Genomic DNA, 18,975 nt, shown 5'->3' with positions numbered 1-18,975 from the left:
ATACTTGGCGTTACAGTTATAGGAAGCGCGAGGATTTGGGGCTTCAACTCATCAAACTGGTAGTCGCGCGCCCCCTGCCGGCCAATCGACGTAACGCACGAATCGTACACCGGAAACCACGTGTTCAAGCGTTACCATGCTTCTGTGAGCGACCTGGATTACTTCTCTTGGCTGTGTTTACTTGTGATATTTAAACTACAGGGGACTTTTTTTCTGTGAAAACATGTCGGGCAAGTCGGAGCTGAAGATTAACTCTCAGTTCGCGCAGAAATATGAGAAGTATCGACAGAAAGAAGAGCTGCAGAGACGTAAGTGTGTCACTAGCTAAGCAGCGTGTTAGCGTCCCAACGTGGGGAAGTATTGCTAGCTTTAAAAGTAGTTGTTTTCTCCAGGGAAATGTGAAAGTTGCTATTATAATCTCTGCGTTCACGCTGTGTTTGTGCAGTGAAGGATCGCTACGGAGACCGAGCAGATGAGAGTGACTCGGGGTCTTCAGAGTCCAGCTCCGATGACAGTGAAGTGGTCAGTTAGCATCTCTAACTTTTCTTTTGCTTCCACTCTTCATCAGTGAGGTGCTTGTATGCATAACTGTGTTTGTGTGATTTCTCACCTTCAGGAGCTGGACCCTGATGTTGAGAGGGATTTTTACAGGACTCTGTCGCTGCTGAAGAAGAAGGACCCAAAGATCTACGAGAGAGATGCTAAGTTCTACTCAGAAGGTAATTGTTGGGTATTGACACTAGCGTTGTTTTGATGGTTAGTAATAATCTTCATGAGGTGAAGTGACTTACATGTTGCTTTCAGGTGCATCCAGCAGTGATGCAAAACCTTCCACCTCGAAGGAGAAAGCAGTAAAGCCCATGTATCTTAAAGACTATGAAAGAAAAGTCATCCTGGAAAGGGAAGGGTGAGTGAAAATCTGTTTAACTGCATCAAATAGCATGAGACTACATCTATAAGGGATATCAATACAGGTAGTACCAAATTAGAGCCTGACTAATGTGCTGGTAATTACTGTCTGATATTGACACATCAATATGGATATTGATGGATATGGTGTCTGATATGAAAAACAATTTTACCTAATGCTGCAAAGGTTGAGGTGTTCTGGTTGGGAAGTGTCACAAAATGACATGGCAGGGATGCAATATACACTCATATACAATCATACACTCACTTAATTAGTTACACCATGCTAGTACCTGCTTTCCTTGTTTGCCTTCTGGACTGCCTTAATTCTTTGTAGCATCAATTCAACAAGGTGCTGGAAACAATCATCAGAGATTTTGGTTCAAATTGACATGACAGCATTAAACATTTAGTTCAGATTGGTTAGCCCCACATCCATGAAGTGAAACACCACATCCCAAACATGCTCCATTGGATTGAGATCTGATGAATGGAAGAATCTGAGTGCAGTGAATTCTTTGTCATGTTGAAGAAACTTTCACATGTTCAGAGTCACTTGAATTACAATCTTCCCTGATTCTGATGCTTCGTTTGAGCTTCAGCAGGTTGTCTTGACTATGGTCTATATGACTAAGTGCACTGAATTCCTGCCATGTGATTGCGTGATTAGTTGTTGAACAGGTGTTCCTAATGTATTGGCCGGCAAGTGTATTTATAATTAATTACACAGATCTTGTAAGATGCCAAAGAAAACCAGTCCCTGATTCGCTGCTTAGTGGGTCAGGAAGCATTTGGTGTCTTCCTCTTTCATGTGTTCCCTGTAACATGTCTCATTCTTGTTTTGCAGCAAATATGAAGATGATGACGATGACAGCGATGATGAGGAGGCTGTCAAGAGAAAAGAGGTAGGCAAAGTTATTCACTCATGTGTTTCCTCAGGAATGAACAAACCGCAGATGCTTTCATTAATCACCTCTGTTTTCCTTCAAAGAGAGCCGCCTCGCCCAGCTACATGCAGGAGCAGAAGGAGCTGAAGGAAAGGTAAGTTAAGAGACACCTCGTGCTGTCCCACTCTCGCACTCAAAGACTGCTTACTGAAGTCCAAATCTCTCTCTGCAGCTTCTGGAAGTTCATCCAGGACAGCGATGACGATGATGAAGGTGGTGAGGCAGACAGAGCGTCCCAGCTGCTGACGAAGAGGATCAAAACACAGGAGGAGAAGGTCAGAAGCTGATACCTGCTGCTCCTCATCTTTAATTTGGCTTCATTTACAGATGATTTTCAGGTCAGGTCAAACTTATCTGTGGATGCTCGTAGGATAAAGAAGAGGCAGATTATGTGGAGTGGCTGAAAGGCCAGGCAGAACTCGAAGGTGCGGAGGAGGTGAAGGACATGGTGAGTGTGTGTAAAAAAGGCTGGAGAAGTGTTCAGGAATTTACATTTTGGTTGAGAAAGATGTTTGTGTTTAACTGACTGGTTATAAATGGTTTGTGTTGACAGAAATATTTAAAAGACTACTGGAATGACCCACAGCTGGATGAAAAGGAGCGTTTCCTGAGGGATTACGTGCTAAACAAGGGCTACCTAGATGATGATGATGACGATGATGAACGGTATGTGGAGGACCAGTTGGTTTATGTCTTACTCGTGAAGTGAAGAAACACCGGCTTTAACACTGACTTATTGGGCCACATGCAGGATCCCAACCTACGATGAGGTGGTCCAGGATGACGTGGAGGATTCCGAGGAGGAGGGGGAGACTTTCTTAGAGCGCCAGGAGAACTTTGAGAGGAGCTACAACTTCCGCTTTGAAGAGCCCGATTCTCAACAGGTCAAGACCTACCCCCGAAACATCGCCACCTCTGTGCGCACCAAGGACGACCGCAGGAAACGCAAAAGGGAGGAAATTAAAGAAAGGAAGCAAAAGGTGTGGATCATGTAGGAGAAGGAAAGAAAAAAAAAACCCCACAGGAATCCAAGTTGATCCTTTATTCGTTTGTTAATATTTGCCTCTTTCCTGATCACTTCAGGAGAAAGAACAGAAGCAGGAGCAGCTGAAGCAGTTGAAGAACCTGAAGAGGAAAGAGATTATGGAGAAGCTGAAGAAGCTCCAGGAGCTGACGGGGAACGAGCAGCTCGCTTTCGATCAAGCCGACCTCGACGGAGACTTCGATCCAAAACAGCACGACCAGCTCATGCAGGTCAGTGTACTCACACACACACACACACACACACACTCTCTCACACACACACACACACACACACACACACACACACACACACACACACACACGCGGTCTGACAAAATCATGCATACACAGAACAAAATGTGCAGGAATTTTCCTGATTCCACATCTGTTCACCACAAAAGCATAACTCAAGCTTTATTTATATAGCCCCAAATATCACAACAATAGCTGTCTCAAGGTCCTTTATGTTGTTAGGTAAAGCTAGCAATACAGTAATACAGACAAAACCCTGACAATCAGATGATCTCATATGAGCAAGCACTTGTTGACAGTGGGGAAGAAAAAATCCCTTTTAACAGGAAGAAACATCTGGCAGAACCAGGCTCAGGGAGGAGCAGCCATCTGCTGCCATGCTGCATGTATGAAAACTGAGAATCTCTGTGGAGTTTACTGTGGCACATGCAGATAATCCAAGGTGTGGTTCTCTTTAATCCCAGGCTTTTTAGCTTTTGTCATGAAAACTGGCTAACAAAAAAGATTAGATTTAACCTTTATCCTGTACAAGTACATAAGCTAATCATCCAAACAAACCTCAGGCTTTACACCAGTGAAAAACAACAATTGTTCGTATTTATTTGGTGAGGATGCTGCGTTTTATACGCATAAAGTTTTACCACGATGTAATCATCGAGTGAATGGTATTAGTTGCTAAAGCACACTGCGATAATTTTAATGCACACTGCAATGATAAAGCATTAGGATAGAACACATTAATCAACAAAAAAACCCAAAAAACTTGTAAGATAACAAGAAAAAATAAACATGCCAGAATTTAGCTTCTTTTTTATAAAGCAAAAGAATTTTAAAAATGATTTTATGTTAGTTTTTAATGTCTGGTGTTGGAGAGGGCAAATTCCCCTGTGTTTTAATCTGGACCTAGGGACAGCTGGGAGCATTTGCTCAGTACAACATACTGATCTAATGCGAGTGTGCAGGGTTAAACCTTCAGAGAGGTACGGACGTGCCAAGCCATGCGGTGACTTGAGAAGAAATTATTAGAATCTGCTCTAAAACTTACCAGGACTTGATGTAAGGAAGACACATTTGCGGGACCATAAATCCTGCTACACACACAAACACACACTTTGGAGGGAGGAGATAAAACCCACATATACTCTGTTGGGAGGAGCCAAACAATCAGTGGCATATGATCATGGATCACAAAGGAAAGTATGAAAATTTACTGCTACCCACATTTAGAGGACTTCTGGTTTTATATTTCAGTGATAAGTAATAAGATAACAATGAAACAACTTGCTGTCATATAACATTTAAAAAAATCTCTTTTTTGGGGGGGTGGGGATTTCTGAAACCTTCTTAGGGTTGGTCTGAGACTTGAAAGATTAAACAGAAAGATTATAACCCAAAATTTGGACTCATTTATGGAAAATGTATTTATTTTCAGTCGTAGAGCGAGGGGGGGGGAGTGGTGTAAACAAGCTACCTGCTATGATTGTAACATGGATAAAGCTTCAAATCCAGAGCAGGAGCAGCAAAGCAACAGCTGTCGGCGTTTACCTTAACGATGGCCGGCCTCCTGCGGTTCACACAGCTGCGTCGTGTTTGGCTGATTTCTTTGCGTGCCTCTGGCCTCTGCTCCAGCATTTAAACCAGGAGGTCGCAGAAAGAACTTAAAGTCTTGTTTAACTTCACCGGCAGTTTGTGTTTGCAGAAATTCTTTGGAGACGAATACTACGGAGAGGAGGAGGATGAGAAGCCTCAGTTTGAGGACGATGATGAGCTGGAGGGTAAGCTAGCTGAGAAGCCAGTGTTAATCAGATTGACATGCGCTAAATGCACATTTGTGGGTTGCACTGAGTCATGAGTAGAAATTTGTTGTGATTATTGTGCTCTGTTTATCTTTTGCATAAATGTCTGAACATAACCTCCTGTGTGTGTCAGAGCACTGGAACTGGGACACTTGGACCGGAGAGGAACGCGAGGAGGACTACGGCGAGGAGTATGATGGAGAGGAGTACAGTGCTGCTGAGCCCTACTGCGAGGATGAAGACTTTAATGTGAGCTTATGCTCCTTACTGATCAGTTGTCTGATGCTGATTGTCCTGATCAACAGTCTCTCTCACTAAAAGATCTTTGTTTAAACCTGTTTCTGCAGATGGATGCAGACTATGACCCCAGTCAGCAAACAGTTTCCAAGAAGAAGAAGAAAAAGGAGAGGAAGATGATGAAGAAGGAGGATCTGCCTCAAATGGGCAAGAAAAAAAAGAAGTCTCACTTTGCGGAGGTCATCACCAAGAACAAACCTGTGTTTGATCCTCGTAAGTGCCGTTAAAGCTCGCACGTGCTCTCTAACACACAGAGTGGAGGTTGTCTGACGGAGCGCTGTCGTTTCAGAGGAGAAGACCTTCGAGCAGTACTTGGACGAGTACTACAAGCTGGACTACGAGGACATCATCGATGACCTCCCGTGCAGGTTTCGCTACAGGCACGTGGTGCCCAATGACTTTGGCCTGACCACAGATGAGGTGAGAGAGGTTGCACTTGCAGGCTTTTCATTTTTGCACAGTGGCAGGTTAATGATGATGATGAGCACATTAAGCTGAAGTCGGCTCACTTTAGCTGTTTCAGTCTTCTTGTAGCCTCCATATTGGCTCTTAATGATGTCATGAATGTGTTGCAGTAGCTTGCCATGTAGTGCACATTAGGTTGTGGATGATCTCATTTGCTCTCATTATGGGAAATGCTCTTTGATCTGGCCATGCATGAGTCCGGGCACATGACACCCACTCTGTTCTGTTCCCACATGCACCAGCATATAGAGGAGTCAGGGCAGCAGAGCATGTGCAGGAGATGGTGTTTAGGCTGTAGGTGAATTGTTCTGCGGTGATGAGCCTTGGCTAGATTGATCTGGTATTGCTTCCCTCTGGGGAGAGCTCTGACCAGGGAATGATCTCAGCTTAATCTTCTCTCTGAGCAGACCACACAGTGATTTGATGAAGTGGCAGCAAATGCAAAATTATCCAAAAATTGATTTGAACTAATGAGGCTGCTTCCTCTCCGCAGATTATAAAGGCTAATGACAAGGAGCTGAACCGCTGGTGCTCTCTGAGGAAGACGTGCATGTTCAGGTACACTGGTTCTGTTTGCTATAAAGTGTTTTGTCCCTTTTATCTGATGTCTGTTGTTCAACTTTTTTTTTCTTCTTCGTTTTGACAGGTCTGAAAAGGAAGAGCTGAGCGATCTGAAGAACTATAAAATCAAGGCTCAGAATGACAGGAAGAAGAGAGAAATCCTTAGCTCTGTGTATCTGGAGTGAGTAACATATTCATTAATACAGTAGATCAGTATGTTCCAATCATTTTATCAATATGTGACCATGTTAATTTACCCTACAGAGACAATGAAGATGTGACTGAGGCTAAGACAAAGGTGGGCAAGAAGCGAAGAGATCGTCTGAAAAACGCTGAGAAGCAAAACACAGAAGAAGGGGATGGTAGTGCAGTCCCTCCTGTGGACTCTACAGAACAGACTCTTGTTCAGGCTCTTCAGGAGGCCGGGGATGCCATTGAGGATGAGGAGGAGATTCTGATTCCCAAGAAGAAGAAACATAAAGGAGAACCCCAGATTACGGAGGAGGCGGTGGCAGCAGCTAAACCAGAAGAAGTGAAAAATGGGACTGAGAGACCGAAATGGTCTAAGAAGAAGCACATGCATTCAGGTGGCCGTATCCTCTCAGGAAGAACCGGGGTGAAGATAGGCGGCCGGGAGTTCAGTAGGCAGAGACTGAAGGCCTACGGCCTGAACCCCAAGAGATTGTACTTCAGACAGCTCGGCAGACAAAAACGAAAAGCTCAGGAGAAGAAGGAGAAGCAGAAAAACAAAGAGTGATGACAGCTCTGCCACTGTTTCAGATACAATCCTTCATAATCATGGTGTGAAATACAATATGGAGAAATGGCAAACTTTCCCAATGTTTCACTTCTTCACATTGACCTTTTTGACTGTATAATGTAAATAAAATGTGTATTAAATGGTAGCTATGAAAACCTGAAGCTCCAGTTCTGTTGTGTAATCTTGTGACTCTTGCATTGGTTGGAGTCATTTGTGCCAGCTTATGGTTAGGTGTGGGTGGTTTTTGTATGTCAGGCATTTATGACTCAGATCTGGCAGCAGCTCATTGATGTACTGGACCCCTGAGAACCTGCATGAATTGCTAATTCCTGAAACCCCAATAGCATTGTGGTTTGTTTTAAATGTCATCCACGGGGGCTTGTAGAAGTGCATCGTAGCTCAAAACAGCTTGTTGGTTGGCCTGTCTTATAACCAGTGTTGGTCAAGTTACTTGAAAAAAGTAATCAGTTACTAATTACTGATTACTTCCCCCAAAAAGTAATCCCGTTACTTTACTGATTACTTATTTTCAAAAGTAATCAATTACTTAGTTACTTAGTTACTTAGTTACTTTTTAAAAACACGATTTACAACCTGAATAGGTGATAAAGCGATAGATCTTTCAGCCCAATTCTACTTTTTCTGCATAATTCATCATACAAAATGTAATCAAATGGAAAAGTCTCTTTTAAAACTTGTTTTATTAGTTTTAATCTTTTAACTTTATGCATCAAGCAAAAATTAAATTATATGCAACATTCTCTGACTGGAAGAAATTTGTTTAACATTTAAACCTATTTTCTGCACATTCCAGCATATAAAATAAAATATTTTTTTGTGTTTACACTCACTCTTTCAAATAGATGCAAGTAAAACACAGCAGAAAATAAATAAAATCAAAGACTAGCGGTCCTGTTGCTCTATTTTCACCTGTAAAGCAGGACTGGGGTAGGCGGAGGAGGTTTACCCTGGTGCAGGTGTGCTGCAGCGGTCAGTGGAAGAATCCGCGAGTTTCTCTGTGAATTTCACATTACGTCGTAGTACACTCGGTGCTTGCTTGGAAGTTTAGGGGTTTTTTCGCTGTAAAAAGTAGTTTTCTTCCACGCACAACGGACACTAATGTTTTTGTCACTTTTTATGGAATCAAACTCAAAATAAGGTCAGTACTTCCACGCTTTAAACGCTGCATGCTACACTCTGTCCCGCACTCGATATATTATGATCTGCAGACAGCTGTTGTCACGAACGTCGCACTCGCTTACGTCACTGTCATGAGACGTTCTCGCAAAAAATCACGGTTTTAGTAACGCAGTAACGCAGCGTTCCTACGTGAAAGTAACGGTAATCTAATTACCGTTTTTGCAATAGTAATCCCTTACATTACTCGTTACTTGAAAAAAGTAATCAGATTACAGTAACGCGTTACAAGTAACGCGTTACTGCCCATCTCTGCTTATAACTGCAAAATCAATTTGCTATATTGAGTGGGTTGTATCTTTTGTTTTGGCCAGTTTCAAAAGCGAGTGGTTGGAAATGGTTTTTTCCCCAACTATAGTTGGAAAAATAACAAGGGGGGGGGGAACAGGGTTGAAAGTGTATCAATACACAAGACTTGTACCTTATTCCATTCCTCATGCAAAGCTGCTTTAAAAGGTCAACATCTGCAAAGTTAAATGATTAACCAGCGTGTTTAAAATCATTTAAAGTAAAATTACAACAGGGATTTCTGTAAAATCAACTAGTCCTCGCATGTTTTGTCATTTGACTGGTGTACATTAGGGGGCGGTATGAGCTTAAGGACGGTCTGAAAGTCAGACTACTACCAACGAAGAAGAAAAGAAGCGGCGCGCTCAGCGGATGAATTTGAATCCTGGAGGAGTGCTAGTCGGTATGTTTACTGTTTTAATTTGACCTCAAAACATGCTTCTTCCTTCCATAGCCCTGTTGTTACTTGATTGACATACCCTGGAGGATGTTGTTGGGCACTCGTTCTGTGTTTGTTAGCCTTTTTAGTGCATGCTAGCTTGATACGCAGCTACCGTTCAAAGGAAGCTTTGATTCGTAAACGTAAACAAGTCTTTATGGGCCTTAAAATTTCACCTATAGCGCTTAAAATGGAAAGTAATGTTTTCTAAACTGTTTAACGTACAGTTTGTAACAGGAGCGTATGTCCAAGAGCGAAAATAATCTCTTCCCCTTGTTAAACGGAATTATCAAGATACTCAAACTTTGTGTTATTACACAGTCAGACTAACTCATCTGGGTGTTTCTCACGGTTGCATGTTTACCCCTGAAGCTTAATGAGTCTTCATAAACTCTTTCACAGCATTAACCGACATTGTTTTCACTTTAATCTAGTATCTTCTGTGCTTTCTAGCTGCCCACTATGGCTCAAGGTCATAAATTTCAAGATTTGGAGGAGACTGGGGAGGCTTTGGTGGGATTCATCAACAGCAGTCAGCCTGACAAACTGAAAGGACTGAAAGATGAACATCAGGCTCTTTTTGATCAACACACAGAAACAGCGAAGATTGTCACACAGATTTTAAAAGGTAAGCAAACAGCCCGTTTGTTCCTTTCACACCGTCGGGTGCATTTTCATGGACACATGAATCCAAAGTGAAGGCTGTGAAATTTTGTGGCACTCATGTAAACCGTCTGTCTGTGTCAGAAAAACGTCATTGTTTTCTCTCTGTGTGTCGCTGTCCTCCATCCTCAGATTTGGCTCAGATTGAAGAGAATGCAGGTCAGAGGCTGTTGGACATGGAACAGGAGAAGATGCAAAGGGAGAAGGAGCTGGAGAGCTTGGAGGAGCAGCTGAGGCAGTGCACAGCCAAGAGCCAGATCACTGACTCAGAATTACAGTATCCTTTTTTATAGGCGTGTGTTTGTCATGAAGAAAAACGGCTATAAACCAAGTCCATTTTATTTGTTATCTTCCTGAACCCTCCTCCAGGTTTCTTCAGAGAGAGTTTGAGAGTCTGAGAAACGCTGAAAATGAGCTTGAGATTCTTCAGAGTGAAGTCGAAGAAGACACCACCGAGGTCATCCCTTCAGCAGTGTGAGTGTGGTACAATTAGTTAAAAAAAGGTTTCATCTCAAATAAGAATATATATATATATATGCACATATATATACATACATACATACATATGCTCTCAACTTTCCGTGTGAACAGTGAAGACAATCTGGATATTTTTTAATTCTGGGATTTTTCTTTAAATTCTTTCAACTTTTTCATCAGGATTGATGTGAGATGGGTCTTAAAGCGGTCTTAAAAAGTCATGTTTAAGTTATCGAATTCTCCTAAATGGTTCTCATGGTTGGGAAAGTTCACTTTTTAATGTGTGTTTGACTTGCAGAGATGGATTGTAGTAGTGGTGGTTCAGTTATGCAGTCATTCCAAAAAGGTCACATTAATGCATAAGTAAGCATGAGATTACAACTGTGAGCATGTGTTTCTTTGACCTTAGTTGCTGAGGTAGCTAAGTAAATCATTGTTTTTGGCGAGATGAGATTACCCCAAACAGCAAAAACATGATCATAAAATTCATTTTGCCTGACACACCAGCTTTATGTCACAATCTCACTGTGCTGTGCATGCCTAACAGGCTGCACATGGAGCAAAGTGTGAACATCGGGGGGTTTGTTTTGTTTTTGCATTCTAGCATCAGCATTGCCCTATAAATATCACAGAGAGAGGAAAAAAAGCAGCATGCATGCCTGTAGTTGCCAGAGGTGTGCACAGACTTCTGCAAAAATCATTTGTTTACTTTTTTATTTAGCATTACAATGTTCAACCATTAAAGGTGATTTAAAAAACAAAACAAAAATATTTTACAGTAAAATATTTAATGCAATGAAGACACGTCTTGACAGGCCGGATTAACAAGATTCATCAGTTATGAAAATAATCAAAGTTTTGGATAAACTTAAATGGAAGCGGAAGTGAGTTTGTTGCCTGTGGGTGTTTGTGGAAATCTTTCTTCTGAATTTGCTGCAAACCTGCACTTCCAGTTTACTGTTTTTGTAACAGTGACAGTTGTCTGCTATGCTTCTCCAAACGGTTGCCTTTTAACATTCCCGGGCTTTTGACAGCTCTGGAGTAAACGGCATTTCTTATTATGCATACTGGATATGAATGATCAAAGTTTGAATATGCTTATCTCAGCTATTGAATTAAGCCTTTATAAAGAAAATTTTAATAAATAATAAATTAAAATAGTCTGGGAGTATGACGAACAAGAGGGCTCATCTCATGCACCACCTGGTATAATGTTGGCTGAGCAAACTTACATTAAATCAACATTGGTTACACTCAGCTTGGCAAAGCTAACTCCTAATTCAGAGCAATCTAATGGCTGAGTCACACAACAGCGGTGTTCTTACGTCTATGTCGGTCACTTCCTGTTGATTTTGTTTCACATTCAGTCACTTGTGGTGACTGAGTTGCGATTGTGCAGTTCACCTGATAGGGGGCAACCATTCTCCAAACAGTTGCACTCTGACTTGGACCGACTGCAGTCACTCAGAGAGATTGTTGAAGGTTTGCAGATAACTATCTGATTTATAAATACAGATTGCACACTGCAATAATTAAATATGAATTTTTGTTAAATGTGAATTTATGTCTATGTAGACAGCAACAGTGAGTTTTGAAGTTATATTACAATTAATTGGTGTATTATCAGAAATAGATTGCATGTAATTGCCAACTTGACCCCATTCAGTATCAGACTGATTGCAGACTGATGCCGTCTAATGGCAGGTTTGAGTGTCAGTGTTGGTATGTTTGATAATCTCATCTTTCAGCAAAAAATAACTGAAGTGAGAGAACTTTATCTTATTAATGTAACAGATACTGACAAAGTTAAACTTTGAGGACATCATTTGCAGTTGAAAAAGGTGCTAAATCACAATGTAAGGTATTGCAATAATCAGTAGATCGCATAATGTTAAAAATCTCAATATTATTGTATCAGATGATTCCCACCTCAACTATTTCACTTTTTATATGCTTTTTTTAAAAATGTTGTGAGTTTGAATAATTGCCACTATGGCCAGATCTTGATTTTTTTTTTTAAAATCAATTAACTGATTTTTTTTTATGGTACCGGTACTTCCTTTTATTTTTGTTTTTATATTCTAACCCTTTTATGGTACTTCCTGTCAAAATAGAAAAGGCAACAGTGTTGTGTATCACATGTCTGTAAAGAGCTTTAAACACTGCACTGTGCAGGCATGTAATCAGCGATGATCTGACGCATTGACTGTTTGTGAATTCAGTTGGGAGCTGTTTATTCTTATTTCTTTTCTCTCTTTTTTAACAGATACGTGGCTCAGGTCTACTACCTAATAACCAAGATCAAGTGGGAATATGACACCCCGGCGAACATTTTAAAAGGAGGTACAGTCATGTTTTCTCATTTTCAGTGCACCATCATCTCATGTACTTGAAGTTTGGTGTTGATGTGGCTTCAGACCGTCAGCTCCTTTCCTTACATTGCAGTGCATTATGGTGCAGACCTGGCAACCCCCATCAACATCGACACCTCCTCGCGCTCTCGCATTGATGTAAGCGACCAGCTGTGGGGCTTCGTCAGCACCGAGTGGTAGCCGAAGGACGGATGTGAAGTAGTCAGAGGAGTTGAGTGTGTTATTTGTTTGTCTGTGGATGTGCGTGTTCTGTTCTCATGTTTTTAAAAATTAAAATTGTCACACCCTTGGATTTGTGCCTTTTTGTTTAGTGCCTAAAATGTTGGTCGGAGTCCCCTTTGTCTAATGTGTTTCAGTACTGAGGATGGGATGAGACTGAGTGGATTGATGGTCACTAGATGTCGCTGTAGAGTGTCATCTACAGCTTTTCTAAATGTCTTTAGAGATGGCATTTTGCTTTACTGAGTGTTATATAGTTTAAAGATTCAAGGAAAAGGCTGTTGACAGATTTAAGAAAAGATTTAGGGGTTAAATCAGTAAATAAAGGTTTTCATTTTTTCCCTTCATTAATGCCACCATATCAAGGTAGTATAATTAATTTATTATAAACTGGGTGTCTTAGTATTTAATTTAATAGCTTTACACTTTTCAGTGTAATTTTATTATCTAGTTTGATTTGGCAATCACACTCATCCTGTAATTTTAGCTCCATTTACTTTGTATTGATCGCCTTAAACATACAAATAGAAATATCAAGTTTAGTTATTTATTTGAATTTTCCCTTTATGTCCAGTCTGCAGTGGCTGTTGTTGGGCCTTTCTTTTTTCTTTTGCAAAAGTAAAACATGAACTACGAGGCCATTAAAATCCCCCCATCATCATTTATATGTGGCTTTGCTGAACTAGCAAGTTGTGCATTTGCAGCAGGAGATAGTTGTTCAAATATAAAGTATCCTGGTTGCCCACGCATGACACTGTGGGTTGTGTTATATACCCTCAGGCCTTGTTCTACAAGAACTAAGTCACCCCTTTCTCTGCAGGATGGTGTTTGGTTTAGAGTGGGCAGGATGACATATACAGACTTAGGGAGACATAAATTCACAGCTACCAGAATGTGGTTTCCTTACGGTAAACAGAGCATTAAGCGTACTGTTTTTTTTTATTTTTTTCTTTCTGCAACTTCATCGATACCTCTGCCTCAGCACACATCATTCGGTGGTTTTGGCAAGTGGTTTCCATGGAGGTGGGGTTTTGTCACTTAAGCCCGCGTTCCAGTCTAGTATTCTTGAGCTTTCCTTTGATGATGTTTGAGTAGGTATTTGAGCTTTCAGTTCTGCCGAATTATTTAAGCGATGCTTCTGTGTAACTCGGTAAATGCTCCACTTGTCGTCAGTTTAGGTATTTTCAGTACCAATTAAGTAGCGGCATGATAATTTAAGACCAGCTTTAGTAAGTAACGGTGTCGTATTTCGTCTCGGAGTACCAGAAATGTGTCAAATCAAACACAAAGTGCTACAAGCACATCATTTATTGCGTGACTTCACATTTTTCTCCATGTACAGTAGGTGATAGAGAGGTAACATTTTTAAATATGTCTATTACTGACTCTTTTTTTTAATCTCGAGTTGGATACTTTGTTTTCCTATTGTATAAGTCAGGAAGTGCCAGGTATATGTATAGATATTGTTTTGTAGCAAGAAACAGGAAGGATGTCGACCTCTTGTGAGACTTGTGAAACTTTAGAAGACACAAAGAGACCTCGATGTAAAAATCGTTCACATATTTTTATTCAGTGCACTTATAAAACCATCATAACTTAAATGACAATTATACAAAAAAATACTACACAAGTAGGTTAGAAGTATTTACAAAGTATACAAAAAACTGTAAATATATATTTTACTCTCATTAATGTACAGTATTAAAATAAGTACAGAGTTAATTCACCAGGTTGCACACACTCTGATGGGTTGTGATCGGTCGCTGCTGTTGCTGCTGCATCAGTTAAAGCTGAGAAAATAAGTTTACACCATTTCATCAAACACAACGAGCTCGAGCTTTCTCCAAAGTCCACAGCTAAAACATCTCACTGCCACATACTGCTCTGTCAAACCCAGAAGGCGTCTACAAGCCTCCGCTGTCAGCTTTTATTGCTTTTAGGCATTCATCATGTGTCGCTACATATGTTAAAAGGACCTCCAAAGCAGCGAACCACCCAGCTCAGCCCCTCTGTATGACGTCCTCTCTAGGCCGCTGAGCGTATGATGTTTGCAGAGGAAAAGGAGGGGGGGACCTCTGGCGAGCAGCGCCGCTGACCAGAAACTCATATGGCAGAAATTACATGGGTTTGGCAGCAGCGTTGCTGGGTGTGGATGCTCCACATTTATGACAACATATCATTATGTGCTACTCAGGCTGAGGAGAGATAAGGATTAATCTCGTGCTTTGGCTTTGGGTTCAGTCTATCAAAATGCATTTATGTGAAACATCTGCACACACTCTTTGATTTGTCTGATAAGTGCTTGATCAGAATACTGGCCTTGTTAAGTCACAGAAAAAAAAAACAACTAATGCTGTTTTTTGTTGTTGTTCTTTTCCTACATGAAACTTAAAGCTACTATTTAAGGCACTGATGTTTCTGTTAGTCACACTTTTATATGAGTTGTGAACATTAAAGTTTATATTTTTACACTGAATGCTTAACCATATAGGTCTTTCTCCCTGTTTGGACATCGCCACAAACATGTTGCACATTCTTTTGATGAGAACTGAAACAATGTCAGAGTGCACAACACAAAACTTCAACTCCTGTTGCATAGTCGATAATGCGTCTTAGTTCAGAGGGGTTAATCGAATCACACACTAAAGGCAAAGTTCTTAGTCCGAGTGCTTGCTGTCAGTGCTAATTCAAGAGCGAGGCACCGTGTCATGTCCTAGATATCCTAGGATAAATGGCTTTAATCGTCGAGGGTGTAAGGTTACCGGAGGAGACTGTCGTGTCCAGGCCCTCCAGCCTGTGTGAAGCTGCATCCGTCTGCGTCTTAGTGGTGCTACAATCCAGGAAGGGCATCCCGATTTTCTTCACCTGCCCGTCTTCTGTCATGAGGCAGGGTCGGCAGAGCAGCCTGATGATGGCCCTCCTCATGTCCTTGCTGGTCAGGGTGTAGATGATGGGGTTAAGAAGAGAGTTGATCATAGCGATGCCCAGGAAGTAGTCTGCCTTATGGAGCACCTTGCACTTTCCGGTTGGACAGAAGAAGTCCATCAGGAGGAGGATGAAGAGAGGCAGCCAGCATGCGATGAAGACTCCCAGCACTATGGTGACTGTCTTCAGCAGGGCCATGTACTTCTGGGACTTGCGGTAAAGACCTTTCCGGTGCGGAACTGAAGCGAGGCGTTGAGTGTTGGCCTTGACGATGCGGAAGATGCGGATGTACAGAACCACAATGGACATGAGGATGGCGCTGAAGATTGTGATGCAGAAGAGGATGTAACTCTTGGCGTAGAGCGGCAGGACTGTGGAGCACTGGCCCAGTTTACCCAAGCAGTTCCAGCCGAGGACTGGCAGGACACCCAGGAATACAGACAGCACCCAGCTCGCTCCAATCAGAGCGAACATGCGCCCCTGTTTATTGCCCTGGTACGGCTTCATCCTCACCATGGTGACATGGCGCTCGATGGCGATGGCCAGCAGGCTGATGACGGAGGCGGCCAGCATGATGAACACACCACCCTCACGCAGGAAATACATCACAGGTGTCATGTTTAATGTGTGGACACCAGACGTAATGATGTTCACCATGTAGGTGAAGCCTGCGAGCAGGTCAGAGAGAGTCAGATTGCCCAGTAAGTAGTACATAGGAACGTGGAACTTCTTGTTCTTCCATATGGCCAGAAGCACCACAGCGTTTTCTGCAACAATGAGCAGACAGACCAGCAGGAACGCAATGGCCTCGGGTTTGAGTCCCTCTTGCTGGTACTTCTCATTGTCGAGCTTGCCCACATACCTGTAGTGCTCTGTGATGACGGTCTTGTTCTGGTACTCACTAAACATCACAGACATAGTTGCAGAGGTAGGCCTTGGGGTAAAAGATGGGGCTACAGCAACACAGGCAGCAGGTTGTTGTGTTTCCCCGAGATTTTTTTTTTCCTTTGCTTTTTCTGATTTTAGGTTAGATCCACAGATGAGGTGTCATACAGTCCTCCACCTGAGCATTGTTTCTTCTTTCGGAACTTAAATATGCAGGGTGGAAAGCCTTCCTTTGATGCTATCACTTAGGATTTCCTGTGGTATGACAAAGTTTCCTCCAAAAATCAAAATTTTCAATGCTTGGGGTGCGCACTAGGAGGCGATGATAGCGAACCTGCGTAAAACGAGAGGAAAAAGTAAACGTGAGACGTGAAACAGCGGAGGAAAGGAAACAGGGGATCACTTAAACTCCAATATTCGAAAATGCAACAATAATAATAAAAAGACTACACTCGATTGGAATCACATTAATGACTAATGAGGATTGGAAGTCTCCAGCGGCAAATGACCATTTACTGTAACAACTTCAAAATAGCTGTAATGAATTCATCGGGGAAAATGGTTTAAGCTTGAATGGAAATAATGAGGAAGCTGTAATTGATCATTTTCCTTAATTCGTTGCAGTAGAAGCTATAGTTTTCTGCTTTTTAATTTGTTAAATTAATGTTTTTCTTTCACTGCTACTACACATAAAAACTTCAAAGTGGCTCCCAGCTCATAGAGAGCCATTTGCCATTCATGCGTAAATATGCATTAACCTCTCCAAACCTACAAGTCCTATAGATAACATAATTAACTCTGTGCTTTTTGTATTTTATTTCATTTACTTTGTCATTTATTTATTTAACAACTAAGTCTAGCCTTAATTGGCATACGTAAAATAAGAGCTGGCCAACACACGATATGAAGTCAAAATGAACTACACTGATGAGTTTTAAAGCGAGTCATACATTTTACCCACGCAGAATAAAAAGAAACAAACTAAAAAAAAAGTTAGAGAATAAAAACTTTAACGCACCTTAAAAACGTTTAAATATCCAGTAAGAGTTTGAAATGATCCGGCAGGAGGAGAGGACGCAGGCTCTGCGATCACAGCGCACTACAGCCACACGCGACTGTGCTGTGGGAATAGAGGAGGGCAGGACTGAACTTGCAGTGGGTTGGTCTACGACTCTTTGTTTCAACGAGTTTTCCTCTCCCTCTCTCGCCTGACCCCTTCATTTTTTATATATATGTTTGTTTTTTTGTTTTGTTTTTTTGCCCTTGTGATAAATTGCACCTCTAAGACAGATTGTTTCTGTTTGTCACGGCAACAGAAGAAGAGGAAGAGAGAGGGATTTTTTTTTCACCTTATCAGTTTGTCCCCAGGGCGCAGCTACGGGCTGCTGTAAGAGAGCTGCCAAGTGGATTTTTAAAAAATTTCAAGTGTGTATGGACGTGTGGCTGCGCGCTGCTCCTCTGGTTTTGTCTGATTTTCTCTTTCACTCTCCCTCTCCTCTCTCAGTTCCTCACAGTTCATAAAAAAGGGAGACTCCAAAGGGAACTCAAAACTCCAAAGTTAATTTGTCAGTGGAAAAAACAGTCATTTGTGAGACTCTGTGCAGCTGGATCCGTTTAACAGTCCAGAAACCCCAGATTTCAGAAAATAACTCGGTCAGATAGGCCTCGGCTGTAATTATCTTTTAGCTCACACATCAAAACTCAGCTTTTCTTTTTTTGACCAACATGTCATCTATAAAGCATTAAAAAAATCCCTTTCACCCATGTGTTTAGACAGAAGCATGTTTCTGCTTTGAGTAATAATTGGTCTCTGATATGGGTTTTCAACACACACACAAAGTTTTTGTCCTTCTCTGTCATTGAACAAGCCAGACTGTTTGTACATAGAGGCATTTAAGTGTCTGCCATACATTACTCATTTCCAGAACACAAGGAAAAACCCATAACTTGTAATATCTTCCGTTAAAATTCACACATCTCACACCTTTCATCCAGCCCTCTATCATTCACTCAACTGATTTGAAACAGCAGAAAAGGGAAAAACGTTCTTCTCTGCATGAAATGTATTTTAACAAGCATTTCCTGAAGTGACTGTCAGCTACAGATGACAGAAACCAGCTTAGTTATGCTTTATTTTCTTCTTCTTAAGCACGAAAACCACCAAATCAAAAATAAAACAAGGAACTTGAAATCAAGTGTCTTCTTCAAATAATTGGAAGCTAAATATCATTTTGATATTCTGCAGACTGAACAACCAGCAGCACGAGTCCCGTGGTTCTTCATTTTCATTCTGAGCTGTGTCTCCAAACAGAGGGCAGCTTTCATCGGGACGGTTTTGAAATAAATAGACGACACCTCACTCTTTTTTCAGCTTTATGAATTCACCAATTGATTGTTTTCTTCACAATAATGAAAGCGTGTCATTCCCAAAACCCCGGGAGCGGTGGACTTTGCGCAATGTGAGGGTGGGTGAGCAAAGGATTGGACTCTCTAAACAGGA

General features: G+C 41.5%; 3 protein-coding genes and 1 non-coding gene across 4 annotated transcripts; 3 read left to right on the top strand and 1 right to left on the bottom strand.

The window, feature by feature from the left end:
• The first annotated feature begins 110 nt into the window (after positions 1–110).
• On the top strand, positions 111–7,171 carry kri1 (KRI1 homolog). The gene is made up of 18 exons (XM_031748351.2): positions 111–308; positions 446–522; positions 617–719; positions 805–907; positions 1,757–1,814; positions 1,901–1,950; positions 2,029–2,131; positions 2,227–2,304; positions 2,410–2,522; positions 2,608–2,836; positions 2,940–3,110; positions 4,831–4,906; positions 5,061–5,176; positions 5,275–5,437; positions 5,514–5,644; positions 6,183–6,247; positions 6,336–6,431; positions 6,515–7,171. The coding sequence occupies exons 1-18, from the start codon at positions 224–226 to the stop codon at positions 7,005–7,007; spliced, it is 2,310 nt and encodes a 769-aa protein (XP_031604211.2). The 5' UTR covers positions 111–223; the 3' UTR covers positions 7,008–7,171.
• On the top strand, positions 5,998–6,096 carry LOC116326935. The gene has a single exon (XR_004199963.2). It is a non-coding gene; the product is annotated as a Z30 small nucleolar RNA (small nucleolar RNA).
• Positions 7,172–8,150: 979 nt separating the features above from the next.
• Positions 8,151–12,738, top strand: spc24 (SPC24 component of NDC80 kinetochore complex). Its single transcript, XM_039610782.1, has 7 exons — positions 8,151–8,169; positions 8,790–8,898; positions 9,388–9,562; positions 9,730–9,874; positions 9,967–10,071; positions 12,341–12,417; positions 12,520–12,738. The coding sequence occupies exons 3-7, from the start codon at positions 9,397–9,399 to the stop codon at positions 12,624–12,626; spliced, it is 600 nt and encodes a 199-aa protein (XP_039466716.1). The 5' UTR covers positions 8,151–8,169; positions 8,790–8,898; positions 9,388–9,396; the 3' UTR covers positions 12,627–12,738.
• A 1,472-nt stretch (positions 12,739–14,210) lies between these two features.
• Positions 14,211–17,658, bottom strand: s1pr5a (sphingosine-1-phosphate receptor 5a). The gene is made up of 2 exons (XM_031748352.2): positions 17,494–17,658; positions 14,211–16,809 (listed from the first exon to the last, which is right to left on the bottom strand). The coding sequence occupies exon 2, from the start codon at positions 16,506–16,508 to the stop codon at positions 15,372–15,374; it is 1,137 nt and encodes a 378-aa protein (XP_031604212.1). The 5' UTR covers positions 16,509–16,809; positions 17,494–17,658; the 3' UTR covers positions 14,211–15,371.
• Between the last annotated feature and the right edge of the window lie 1,317 nt (positions 17,659–18,975).

Source organism: Oreochromis aureus, linkage group 4 (assembly GCF_013358895.1).
Source record: "Oreochromis aureus strain Israel breed Guangdong linkage group 4, ZZ_aureus, whole genome shotgun sequence".
NCBI classification, from domain to species: domain Eukaryota; kingdom Metazoa; phylum Chordata; class Actinopteri; order Cichliformes; family Cichlidae; genus Oreochromis; species Oreochromis aureus.
The sequence above is the reverse complement of the archived record's forward strand: the minus strand, read 5'-3'. Positions and strand labels throughout refer to the sequence as shown.

What these genes read in the sequence shown, in the direction of transcription:
- spc24 (XM_039610782.1), top strand. Translation starts at nt 9,397, where the DNA reads ATGGCTCAAGGTCATAAATTTCAAGATTTGGAGGAGACTGGGGAGGCT. An exon ending in ATCACTGACTCAGAATTACA is followed by an intron (nt 9,875 to 9,966) that starts GTATCCTTTTTT and finishes ACCCTCCTCCAG; the next exon opens with GTTTCTTCAGAGAGAGTTTG. An exon ending in GAGGTCATCCCTTCAGCAGT is followed by an intron (nt 10,072 to 12,340) that starts GTGAGTGTGGTA and finishes CTTTTTTAACAG; the next exon opens with ATACGTGGCTCAGGTCTACT.
- s1pr5a (XM_031748352.2), bottom strand. Translation starts at nt 16,508, where the DNA reads ATGTCTGTGATGTTTAGTGAGTACCAGAACAAGACCGTCATCACAGAG.
- kri1 (XM_031748351.2), top strand. Translation starts at nt 224, where the DNA reads ATGTCGGGCAAGTCGGAGCTGAAGATTAACTCTCAGTTCGCGCAGAAA. An exon ending in AGGAAGACGTGCATGTTCAG is followed by an intron (nt 6,248 to 6,335) that starts GTACACTGGTTC and finishes TCGTTTTGACAG; the next exon opens with GTCTGAAAAGGAAGAGCTGA. An exon ending in CTTAGCTCTGTGTATCTGGA is followed by an intron (nt 6,432 to 6,514) that starts GTGAGTAACATA and finishes TTTACCCTACAG; the next exon opens with AGACAATGAAGATGTGACTG.